The sequence below is a fragment of the Epinephelus lanceolatus genome, chromosome 21, assembly GCF_041903045.1.
Source record: "Epinephelus lanceolatus isolate andai-2023 chromosome 21, ASM4190304v1, whole genome shotgun sequence".
NCBI lineage: Eukaryota > Metazoa > Chordata > Actinopteri > Perciformes > Serranidae > Epinephelus > Epinephelus lanceolatus.
This window is the reverse complement of record NC_135754.1, coordinates 13,588,157-13,600,353: the sequence shown is the minus strand read 5'-3', so window position 1 is coordinate 13,600,353 and position 12,197 is coordinate 13,588,157. Positions and strand designations below refer to the sequence as shown.

The 12,197-nt window shown below is 42.1% G+C and overlaps 2 protein-coding genes across 2 annotated transcripts; one reads left to right on the top strand and one right to left on the bottom strand.

The window, feature by feature from the left end:
- Nucleotides 1-302: 302 nt before the first annotated feature.
- Nucleotides 303-1,885, bottom strand: tomm22 (translocase of outer mitochondrial membrane 22 homolog (yeast)). Its single transcript, XM_033611516.2, has 4 exons — nt 1,648-1,885; nt 1,033-1,151; nt 684-801; nt 303-511 (listed from the first exon to the last, which is right to left on the bottom strand). The coding sequence occupies exons 1-4, from the start codon at nt 1,735-1,737 to the stop codon at nt 437-439; spliced, it is 402 nt and encodes a 133-aa protein (XP_033467407.1). The 5' UTR covers nt 1,738-1,885; the 3' UTR covers nt 303-436.
- Nucleotides 1,886-4,197: 2,312 nt separating this feature from the next.
- Nucleotides 4,198-10,168, top strand: maff (v-maf avian musculoaponeurotic fibrosarcoma oncogene homolog F). Its single transcript, XM_033612204.2, has 3 exons — nt 4,198-4,343; nt 7,094-7,183; nt 7,394-10,168. Exons 2-3 carry the CDS (start codon nt 7,151-7,153, stop codon nt 7,835-7,837), a joined length of 477 nt encoding a protein of 158 aa, XP_033468095.1. The 5' UTR covers nt 4,198-4,343; nt 7,094-7,150; the 3' UTR covers nt 7,838-10,168.
- The last annotated feature ends 2,029 nt before the right edge of the window (nt 10,169-12,197 follow it).

Genomic DNA, 12,197 nt, shown 5'->3' with positions numbered 1-12,197 from the left:
GCTCATGATGACATGCTGTAAGTGTAGCTCTTCAGACTGCAAACACCAAGACATACAACTGTTTCAATTTATCCACTTGCACCCACTATCTCCTAGAGAACACATTATTTATGCCTATATAAGTATTTATTTAAAAAAAGAAAAAGAAAAAAGAAGCAGTTCTCCTGGAAATAAGTCTCTGTGTGATGTTGGAATAAGGAGAGACAGTGAGACAGAAGTGTTAGAAATGCATCACATCCTCCGTATCCAATCCCGCCAGCCAATCCAACACATTGGAGTGAGCCTCATGCTGTTGACATACAGCTTTTGCTTCTTCTTTTTTTTCAAAACTGCAGTTCTTTGCCCTTCTCCATGGTCTCTCTGTCTCTCCTTGTGGCCGGCCCCGCTGTATCGCAGAACAGTAGATCTCAGGTTCATGCTGGCCCCTTTCTGTGTCTCACATCTTGCCAGGTGCAGGAGGCATCATTCCTGGCATCCCACCAGACATTCCAGTGTTGGGGCCCAGCAGGATCTGGAAGGGAATGAGTCAGTCATTCAGGTTGTGTGTTGATGTACTCCCAATTTGCCATTTCTGTTCATATTGCATTCAATCCTCCAGTATTTGCTTCCCCACATCTGTAAAACCTTCATTTTTGTGGCCATCTCTCCACTCATGGTTATCTTACATACACTTTAACACTCACCTGTCTCTGCTGTTGTAGCTGCTGTTGCTCCAGCTGTAGTCTTTCTGTCTCAAACACAACAGGCAGCACCAGGATCATGAAGGAGGTAGTACCGACCCAGAGTGCAGAGCGAGAAAAGCTGAAACAAGGTAACAACCTGATTAGTTTATAAATGTGTATGTCAATAGCTTCCAGTGATTTATAATGTGCGTCCACTTGGAAGATGCGAGTCTAGCTCAGGAAAACAAAGACAGGACCAGTAGCTGCTGCAGAGATTACCCTCAAATTAGCAGTTAATCTCTTGATCCACTGAGCTACCATGACACACAGTACAAATTCATGCAATTATAAGGGGAGACAGTAAACATACCTGTAAAACTTCTTAGCCAGTGAAACAGAGCACTGTGCAGACACCTCAGCAGCATTTCGCACTGTGTCAGGGAACATCTCTGTCAGGCCCCATAACCTCTCCATTAGTGTCTCATCCAGCTGAAGGAGATTGAGAGAAACATCAGATATGAAACTTTGGTGTGAGAGAACAGAAAATAAGCAATCAGGCAGCATCTCATGAATAAAAGCATCCTGAGAGAATACATCCACATGCATTTATCAATTTGGTAAATAGAGTTTGTCCATCCTGAAGGTTGCTACAGGTTGATTTAACTGTTGGTGTCAACACAGTGATTAATTAATTTGCTGTGGTGATAGCATGACAGTGACATAAACTGCTCTTTGAAGGAAACAATAGGCTACCTTTACCTATTGAACACTTTTGTAAAATAGCAACAGCCCACAGACTCATATAGGGTCTGACATAACCAGAGCAGACACCTCAGGTAGCTAGCTAGCTAGCATTGGTACAGCCATGTTAGCTAGCCATGCTTAGCGAAGAAAAAGCCAGGCTCAAAAAAACACTGTGTGACTTCATGTCAATTTTTGTTCCTGTTCACATTCCCAAAGTACCGCAGAATGACTAGCCACTTACGTCTTCATCTTCATCATCGTCAATCTCGTCCTCGGGGGGCCGGGTGGACACCGGGCCCGCAGCGGGGGAAAGCTCCTCGATTCCGGCCATATGTCCTGCTAGCCCGCTCCTCTCTGTCTGCTTGGTTCAGCTGTGTGTACGGCGAACAAGTCGCTATAAAGTACGTTAAAGCCGACAGACAGTTTAATGTATTTATAATGATTTCCCGCCGGCTTTTACTAAAGCTAACGTTAGGAGGCGTGCATATGCTCCAACGACAGACTGAGGTCACGGTAGGAAAACGTGAGGCTTGTCGGGACGGATGACGAAAGCAGGGCAGGGGTCAGTATGTGAGTCACCCAAAATAAACAGCGCCCCCTGCTGTGTCGGCTGTCTAATAGCAGCCTGTGGTGTCAGTGATGTCATTAATTCAAGTGGCTAAAAATACCACTCTAATGTATGTTTGTGTGCCTGGTATTGAGTCCAGGGCCTCCAAAGTATTCCTTAAAAGATAAATCAATAATTAATCTAACCTTTAATTTAAACAGCTCATGATAAAACAGATACAACTGCATTCTTACAAACTGTGACTTGTATTAAAGGGATAATTCAGATTTGAGGTTCTTATCCATATAAGAACCTAAGATACCTACCTAAGATAGGCTGAGGATCAGGAGAGGAGAGCCGTGGGTGGGGCAGAGCTACCTGGACACAAGTCGGGGCTTGATCAACCCCGGCTGGTTCGCCTGGGAGAGGGTGTCTGATTGCTGAAAGACCCGAAACACCCAATGACCCCAGGTTACATCACTGAAGATGTGTCCAGGAGCACCAAGTTGGTGTATGTTAAAGAATGTTTTCACTGCTTTACTATGTTGTCAGACAGTGTTTTCCAGCTGGAAACTGAAGCCATTATATTGCTCTCTTCTGAGCCAGACTCCAGTGAGAAAAGCGATGTAACATTGCTGAACACAGGAGCTGCTGATCTACTGCTGCTTGAACAGTTATTTTGTTTGTGTTATTTTGTGACTTTGGCATTTAAGAGTTAGTTTAATAGAGCTAGAGCACAATATTCATTAAAGTCACACAATGGCACAAACTAACTCGTCATAGTAGCTGTAGACCAGCAGCCCCTGTGTTCAGCAAGCTAAAATTGTTTTCATCAATGGAGTCTGGTGGCTTTGACAACAGCATAGATGGGGAACTGAAGCGGTTAATGGCTTCCCCATTGGAACAGGTTGTCTGCGGCATGGTAAAGTGGTAAACAAATACTCTTAATATAGCAAACAGGTAAACTGATACTGACTTTTTTAGGTGGCTAAAATTTGTTTAGTTGCTGACCCTGTCCACAGCAGTACATTGCTTAGCTTCTGTGTTGGACTCCAGCCTGCTTCTCCAAACTGGGGGTGTGCTGACTGACATCTACTATATGTAATACACTGACTATACAATACCACCTCAAAAAATCCAGACTATCCCTTTAAGCACTATTGAATCACAAAGGAGTATCAAAATATCACTCATCAAGCATTGACTTACCTCACAATGTTGGTTTAGTGTTACATGATTATAAGATTTAGACTGGTAGAACACCCTGAAATTGTCATAACACCAATACAGTGTTGGAACACTCTGTACATGGTGAGACCAATAACAAAGCACAACAACACAGCGAAAAGGGATATCATATTTTGGCTGTGTTTTAATATGGTCTATTCTGTGCAAAACAAACATTGCCAATGTTTTGCCATTTGGTGGAGCTTGGTTACAGTCAGGAAATATAACACAACAAATATATTCACATTTTCCCTTATGAGTCAATGTGAGCTCAGCTCAGATACACCCTACCAGGCACATGGGTCAAGCCAAAGCCAAAGATGTGTAGACTATAGTACAGGTGAAAGTGGAGCCTAAGCTCCTCTCTTTAATGTTGAACATACATTTGAAACTGCAGGTACAGTGAAAATACATTTTGCTCATTTATAGATATACAATATTCTGTAATTTTATTGTCTTGAACAATGACAATTAAGTTTTATTTATCTACCTCAATTGGGCATATTTTATTGTATGCTGTTCGTGATACATGCTTTCCCTCTGTTCATTTTCATTTATGATTTTTTTTAAATATCTTAAATATCCTGCTGTATATAGCTTATATCTTGTTACTGAATAGAATACAATTGTCCCAGCCCTTTTAATTCCCTGTGAATTTGGAAAAAAAGACCTTGCCATGGTTTTCTATAGTGCAGCAGTGAAATGGCCACAAATGTACTTTTCAGCATATATGACACTTATACTGTGAACTATGAGTGTGTGTGTTTGTGCGGTGTGTGAATTGTAGCTTTAAATAGGCCTACTTGTTTTTATTGTTGGATTCAGCTTAATTTTTTTTAAGTTCACCATCATATGACTTCTCGGTAGATTGTGACGTTAATGCCTCTCCCAGCGTTTTTATCTTTTTTCCAGAGAAGTTGTTGCTGCTGTAATAGAGCAGGGGGGCTGGTCATGGAAAAGTTCTGGGATGCAGGGATTCCTTGTTTACATCCTCCCGGAGTACGCCGCGGGGGCGGGGTTGGCTCCGCCCTCATTCTTTAGGCCTGACGTCATTGTCGCTTGTGTTTTTTGTGAATGAAAGAATCCAACCTCAGAGAGCAGCGGAGTAATTCCGGGAAAAGGCGGACTGACATTTTGTCGCCAGAGTCGCTTCGACCCAGCAGGTAAATGATCATTTTTTACTAAATATCAAACGTTAATATATTTAGCTAGAATCCGCTGGTTAAAGCCGAAGACTAGAGGAATTGTATCCGGCGGAGACTGGCCAACAAACCAAGGACAAGTGAGCAGGCAGCTGTTTGCTTTAATCTCCTTTAGGTTAGCTCACCAGAAACCGTTGATGCTAGCTGCTAACAGTTAACATTACTAGCATGTTTAAGATGATGCGGATAATTCGGCTCCGCTCGTCATATTTATGCCTCTTTAAACGTAGCTTTTAGCAACCAGACGAGTTCCTCACTTCCTTGTTAACTGTGTCTTTCAAAACAATTTAAAAGGATTATTTAAAACGTTACTAAAATGGATGTCGAGGGCTCTCGTGATGGCTGTTTACTATAGCAGCAGCGCCTTTACCCTGAGCTGGCCAGCTCCTCTCCCTATAAGGATACGGGTGGATTCTGGATGTAGATAGATAAATTTAACAGTTTCCAGCCGTGGTTGGTGTTCCCTGTTTGTTATGTGGTCATTAAATGTTTAAAATATTAGCTAGTAGGGTGTTTAGCTTCATAAAAAAAAAAACCGCTGAATAGTCGCGTTTTGGCTGTGCTGCGTTCACTTGTTGCGTTCCACTGTGGTAGCGTTACTTAAAAAGTACTACGTCCTCTAAAGCGATATTTATAGGAAAGTACAAACGTGGATATCCTGTTTTGTTTGGACAAACTCATAAAGACATGGTCACAGCTGGTTTTCCAGGGTTAGGACTGACTGGCAGCCTCGGCAGAGCTGAGCAAACGGGTTATTGCTGAATCACCCTGACTTTACGAAACGGCGGTCTCATCGGTTTACAGCCGGAGTCCGCCGGCTGGTCGGACAACCGCTATTGCTGCAACCTCCACGTCCCACGCATGTCGGGAAATGCAGTTTATTGTCAGCAAACTTCAGGTCACTATCACAGGTCTTTTAGTTTAGCTCTTTAGTTAGCCCTACTCTACATGAGCTGTAGGCCCACATGTACCGTTAATGCTGATTTTACTGTGAAGTCAAGTTTTAGGAAAGCTGGATTTTGGTTTTGTAACTTAACTCAAGTGCCCCCAGAAACGAAACTGATGAAATGTGACTTTCTAGCTAAAATGACTTGCTTGTATACTTCCTAGTAGTCGTCAAATTGAAAATGAAAAACCCCCATTTACAGAAGTGTAATATCCTCATAACTGGGGGTCATAAATGTAACAAAAAACAGTATATCCAAAGCAAACAGAAATCCCCTTACCTTACCTTGAAGTGAGCTTAGATAATTCACACTAAATAAACTAAAATATCTCTAGAATTTAAAGACTCTTATCAACAGATTCCCTCGAACACTTTGTCACATAATTTTTTAAAGATGTTGTTAATAGATTTACAAGAGGACAGAGACTAAAAAGGTGCCAAGACACACAGATTATAATCAAGAAGTGGTGAAATTATGCTGCAGCGAGATCTTGTCTCGATCAGCCTGTTTCTCTGCCCACCAGTAAACCCGTCTAAAGGCAACCAGCAACATCACAGCAACGACTGGACTGTATTTTGTCACCCCATGTGCATGCAGTATCATGCAGCCGTGCTTGTTAACATGGTTTTTTAACACTTATGCGCCACAAAGGGACTAAATGAAAGCCCACTCACGCTAAAAAGAAAATCCAATGTTGCAGCAATATAAAAGTTCACACTTTCACTCTCCAAAAGCCATGTGGGAAAACCCCCTGTGGTTTTATGATGTCAAAGTAGAACTTGTTGGTCCTAATTAAATGCTAATGTCAGAAGATATTTTTGCTGCAGGCACAGCATGGCTTCTGTGGCAATTTCTCTCCTGTGTCAGGTTGGAGATGAAATTGATATATCTGAAATAGCCTTGAGTTGAAGTGCAGAGTCATTTATATCAACGTGGTAGTGATCTGAGGCACACAGCCAAATCAAAGAAGTGACTAAGGAGGAAAGAAAGCAGTTAAGTTGGCCCGGTTAGACGTTGGACTTAAATCCCACACAACAACCTTTGTGAGCTGACCTTAAGAGGAGTGTAGGAAGTCCCCACACAGTTTGTGTGAACTGTTCGATGAGAAGAATGGGAGAAAATTTCCAAATACAGTAGCGCTAAGGCGGTACAGACTTAAACAAACACTCTTACAGCTGTTATTACAGGTTGTTACTGGAAGCAGCAATTTAAGGGTGAGCAAACTTACTGTTTAGTCTCCTATTTTTAATATAATGATTCAGTTGGTTTTCATTTTAGGGTTTGAGGCAAAAAATAATGAGCATCATAAAAACACATAGTGACGTTGGGTTCCTTTTCACCTAAATGAGACAAATGAAACAATGAGAAATACATCCCACAATAGTTGCCTGTCTTTTCTCACAATGAACGTTCTGAACCGTTGGTTTTGTGTTGACAAGAGGAACTGTTGAAGGAATTGGTTAGGACACCTGCTTTGAGCAACCAAAGGGCAGACACATGATAACTTCCCCCTCACTCTTCCAGCTAACAGAGAAAGGCATGTCGCTTTCAAAACCTCCCCTTCCTCCTAACATCAAACCACAGAGTTTAATGAGAGAGCGCGTTTGGAGAAGCATGAAAGATCTGTGGGTTCTCCTTTTTTTTTTTGTTAATCGCCTGACTGGCTGTCTTGTGAGCGGATGGTAAATGTCAGGCCAGATCTGGACCAAAACAGCATGATGTCCACAGTCACATGTGATAACACACCTTTTTTTTTCCTTCCAGAGTGTCTGCATCTGTGTTGACTGGTGCTTTGGGGGAACAGCCGAAGACAGTTGGATCATGACATCAGAAAGAAACAGCAAAGCCCTGAAGGTAACACACAGCCTGAAATAAAATCTTATCTCAGAAGAACGAGTCATGTTTATAGCCTTTGACTATTTTTACAAGAGGGAAAACGTCAGCGTTGAAAAGATGTTTTACTGTCGTTCTAATTAGTCGATTTAACGTCATTGGTTTTTCCTCTCTTCTCTCAACATGTTTCCCCCTTCCGATTTCCTCCCCCCTTCCTTCCTTCCTCTTCAGGTGAAGCAGGAATGTGGCGAGAATGTGCCCTTCCTGTCAGACAGCGAGCTCATGTCTCTCACAGTACGAGAGCTGAACCTCCACCTGCGCGGCATGTCCCGTGACGAGATCCAAAAGTTAAAGCAGCGCCGTCGCACCTTGAAGAACCGAGGCTATGCTGCCAGCTGCCGAGTCAAACGAGTGTCCCAACGTGAAGCCCTGGAGCAGCAGAAAATGGAGCTCCAGAGAGAGGTGGAGAGGCTCGGGGCGGAGAACGCCGGCATGAGGAAAGAGCTGGAGGGGCTCGGCGCACGCCTCGCCGCACTCCAGAGGTTTGCCAGGGGCCTGGAGGCCGGAGGAGGTAACCTGCTGGCTACAGCCCCACGTCTCAACACCGCCTCAGTCATCACCATCGTCAAGAGTCCGCAACAGCCTCAGTCTCAGAGGGATCAGGAGCCGTCCTAGAAGGAGCTGTAGGAACCAGACTGGGGGGGAGGGGACGCTCAACCTGCAGTGCAAACACAGACACACATACACACACACCTGCAGGCATACACAGTCTATACACACATACATGCCGGAGAACAGGAAGACGATTTTAGTAGGAAAATACTAAGCACTTGTCTGCGTTGTGCCTCGTTCACATTTTAGAATTCTGTAGAATTCATGACACAGTGTTGACGGAGTGGCATGTGACGTCACCTAACAGACAACAGCTATGCTTAGTTTCCAAAGCAAGGGCCAGGAACAGTTGAAAAATCATCTAGGACCAGTGGAGGTGTCCTCCGCTTGACGCAGCCTCATGACACCGCAGCTTAGTCGACTGAAATTTACTTTTGTTTAGAGTTATATTCAGAACAGGTTTCATGTGAACGAGGCGTCGAGCACTGATGCACTCACAGTCACACACGCACACAAAACCCTCACACTGTCCCCAAACCCCACGGGGACGTAGACATTGACACATCAGACTCTGACTGAAGCCAGACCAACCCAACCAGAGTTACTGTGCATGTTCACTGCTCAACGAATCCAGCTCTGACTCTGGTGCAAAGCCGGGCCTTCTCTCCGCTGCCGGTCATGGCACCTGACCAACAGCTAAAAGACCAGGGTGGAGCGGACGCGTGTGCAGCTTCCTCCAGCTCTACAGCGCCTGCATTCCTGGTGTAGCTGTAGCCTGAAGTTCCTCAGAAAAGACAGTGTCCCAAAGTATGACTCATTCACTTTTGTTAGTCATTAATGCAGGGTTTCTCAACCTCGGTGTCACTTGATATGCAGGCGAGGTCATGGGAGAAGACTAATATAACTGCTAGGGTCACGAGGATTTTGGGAGCAAATATTGGCCACACAGTCCAGGAGAAGGTTGAGAAACGCTGCGTGCAAGCTGTTTATTCTGTGACAATTCTTTGTTGTGGGATTCACCTGCCACTACTTCCTACCTGATCTACCCCTCCACATGAGGGGAGAGTAGTTTTGTACTGCTTGTGTACACATTTCTCACATTAATGCAGTGCCTTCAGTGTATGTAGGAGTTAGAAGAATGCAAACCTAAGAGGGGAAAGGGTAAAAACAGACTGTAATCGCTCATTGTCAACTGTTCATGACCGCACATTTTTTTTGCTGTAGGATTTCTGAGCTATAATCCCTCATTGCTCATTTTCACAGTCCCTACTGTGCAGTAACTTTGCTACAAGTCTGCTGTGGCTTCCTTTTTTTCATATCTGAGACTCCCCAACAACAGATGTTGGTCATTTTTGCTACAAACGTGTAAAAGCGGAGTCGCATCTGGTAGGAATTACGCTCAAGTCGATGCAAATCCTCTGCACACATTCCCGTTTTTTTGTGTTCCTTATTTGTAATGTTTGTATGTGCCGTTGAGAGACGAAAATGTTGAGTGACATTTATCAGAGATATATTCTATATTTTATTTGTATTTAAAGGTAGATATGAAAAAGACAAGCTAACGAGTGCTGTGATGTTTTACGTGTTTTCAGAAGTACTTATGACTAGTCTGGGGATATGTCTAATTATTGTGTTGTGTGGCAACAATGATTACTTTACAAAATGTTAATTATTAGCTATGTAGAAATATGCTCAAAGCCAATGGCCATATTGCTGTATGATGATTTTTGTTTGTGTGTTATTTGCCATGTTTGTACTGGCTTGTCACAGTGGATTCTTGGAGGGACATTATTTTTCTACGATGATTCGTACGTTATTTGTGTGAAACCATTAAGGTCACTTCTAAATTGGCTGGACGGGCAGATCCACGGGATGCAGAGAGAAAGATGGAGATGAGGAGGAGACAAGAAGGCAGAGGAATAGTTGGATGATGGAGACAGAAAGTAGGCAAGGTGGACTGGGAACTGGGACAGGAAGGTAGAAAGAGGTGGTGCTTTATTCACTTGAAAACCTCCATCAGTCCCCGGGCTGTTTCAGCCAGCGTGTGCTCAAACAGGCTCGGGGTGTCGTGGGGTCTAGGCCACTGAATAGTGCTAGCAATATCATGTATAAGCAGGCATTGTAACACATTAGGCTGTGTTGACAAATAACTCCTTCAGATAATGAGGCATATTATTATATTTAGCTATATGAATATCAGTGTGGCAAAGCATTTATTCTCAATATTTTAACGTCTCACATTCTGTCAAACTGTGCTGGATGTTTTGTAATAACTTGCAAAACAAAAATGTTTTTTTGTATTTATTACCTGTATTTTTTCTATTGTGAAAATATAAGTACATTGTCTATTTTATATATTAATTATAATAAATGTTGTACATATTGTACATAAAATGGTGTGTTTGTGGTCGTGGGCTGGGTCGGAGCAGAGGATGCACACACACACACACACACACACACACACACACACACAGTGACTGTCACTACAGAGAGAAAGGGGATCTACAGGATGTGTTGCACAAGTTATCTCGCTCTGGATCAGAAGATAAACTCGAGGTTTACGTAGAAAAATGGTTTTTGAATAACTGAAATGTAGAGAAACTGCAAGTGCTTAAATGTTACATTTTCTCAATGCAATAAACATTATTTTCATTTTGTGCATCAGATTTGGCGCCCCCCAAGTGTTGACCTCATGGCTACAGCCTTGCAGTACATGGATTTCATACACGAGTAACATTAATATTGACAGTAGTAGTTCATCAGCATACTAATGATGACATTAATGGCTGTTTTTCACAGTGGCAGGTGATTAAAAAAAGGGAAAGTCTATTAGATTTTACACCATTTGGAATCCCTATTGTTGCATGAAGCAGTGGGATTATGGGAAATGTATTCATTTTGAGATTTAAAGGTAGAGTGTGTGTCTCTGGAGACAGATTGTTATTTGAACTCCACAGCCAAACAAATATGTCATGTGCCAGATTTGTCATCTGTCTCACTCCCACTGTCTTACTCTTTTAACATCCACGGTCTTTACCCTGTTCAGTGCTTGAGCAAGAACTCAGTTGGAGACAGTTCCTTTGTTTCCTAGATACATTATCGATTAATCAGCAGATTATTTCATGATTAATCAATTAATTGTTTAGTCTATAAAATGTCAAAATTGGGGAAAATGCTCATCATAGTTTCCCAGAGCTCAAAGCCTGTTTTGCCCAGCCATCAGTCTGAAACCCAACGACCATCACTAATGACAATAAAAAGCAGCAAAGACTCATATTTAAGACACTGGAAACAGCAAATGTTTAACATGTTTGCTTGAAAAATGACTGGAATGGTTAATCTATGATCAAAATAGTTGGCAATTTATTTTATTTTGATCAACTTGTCAACTTATCGCACACGGAATTGGCTGCTAACGCATTGAGGGGATATTTGACAAAAAATAAAATTGCTGACTGCACCTTTAATATGTCCACAGAGGTTAATCATCCTGTTTAACATTTTGATTCTTAAATTGATAGACTTCCCTCTCATTAAATGGAATTTCCTGCAGAAAAGGGTTACTGGACAGCAACCACAGACCATGTGAAGATACATTAAAGTCCCCCTCTGCTTAAAAATGTGTTTTGTTTTTTGTTACTCCGCCTGAATGCTTGGCCTTTACTGTACAGAATGATGTATGTGCAGTTTGTTTTCACATCCATCTGCTGAAGGGCGAGTGTTTCTCTCACTTTCTCTAATCTTAAATCTGAGTTCAAGACAAGCACATGCAAGAGGATTTTGTGACATCACAGATCACCTTGCTAGTTTGCAGCTAATCATGGTCCAATTTCAGACAAAAATTATTAAAAGTGAAAAGAGCGGGGTTTTTATCTTTAAATGTGTCTGAAGTGGATCTTTGCCCAGTTTACCTGCTTTGTTTTTCTGTAATATATATCACAAAAAAGTCAAAACAAACAAGAAGTTAATTACATAGCAGACTAAATATGTTTTATTATCCCCTCAGATATTCCTCCATTTTGACATAAAATATCAGCATCATGAGCAGCTTCATCATATACAAAGAACTAGAAACCAAAACAGTCATTGAAATAAAAAAAAGACAGTTATGAAATAAAAATACAAAACTAGGTCTTTTTTTTCCCAAATGTGCTCCGTATTAACAGCATATATGACTACACCAACATACACCACGACAACTCCTCCCACAGACAGCACTTAAAAGTGTATTTACAACATCAGTCTGCGGCGTTTCCTCAGCTCGACTCACACACATCGGGACACGTCACACGTCAGCAGATAATAAAGACATACAGAAAGAGGGTGAAGCTTGAAAGTGAATTATGGCATTCAAAGTGCAGTACGCCTGACATCCATCCTGATAAGACTTTTTTTTTTCAGTTTGAAGCATGAAGCAAACCAA

Excerpts from the sequence above, each read along its gene's own strand:
- tomm22 (XM_033611516.2), bottom strand. The coding sequence starts at position 1,737 with ATGGCCGGAATCGAGGAGCTTTCCCCCGCTGCGGGCCCGGTGTCCACC. Across the intron at positions 802-1,032 it reads CTGGCTAAGAAGTTTTACAG|CTTTTCTCGCTCTGCACTCT; the intron begins GTATGTTTACTG and ends ACCTTGTTTCAG. Across the intron at positions 512-683 it reads AGCTACAACAGCAGAGACAG|ATCCTGCTGGGCCCCAACAC; the intron begins GTGAGTGTTAAA and ends ATTCCCTTCCAG.
- maff (XM_033612204.2), top strand. The coding sequence starts at position 7,151 with ATGACATCAGAAAGAAACAGCAAAGCCCTGAAG. Across the intron at positions 7,184-7,393 it reads GAAACAGCAAAGCCCTGAAG|GTGAAGCAGGAATGTGGCGA; the intron begins GTAACACACAGC and ends CTTCCTCTTCAG.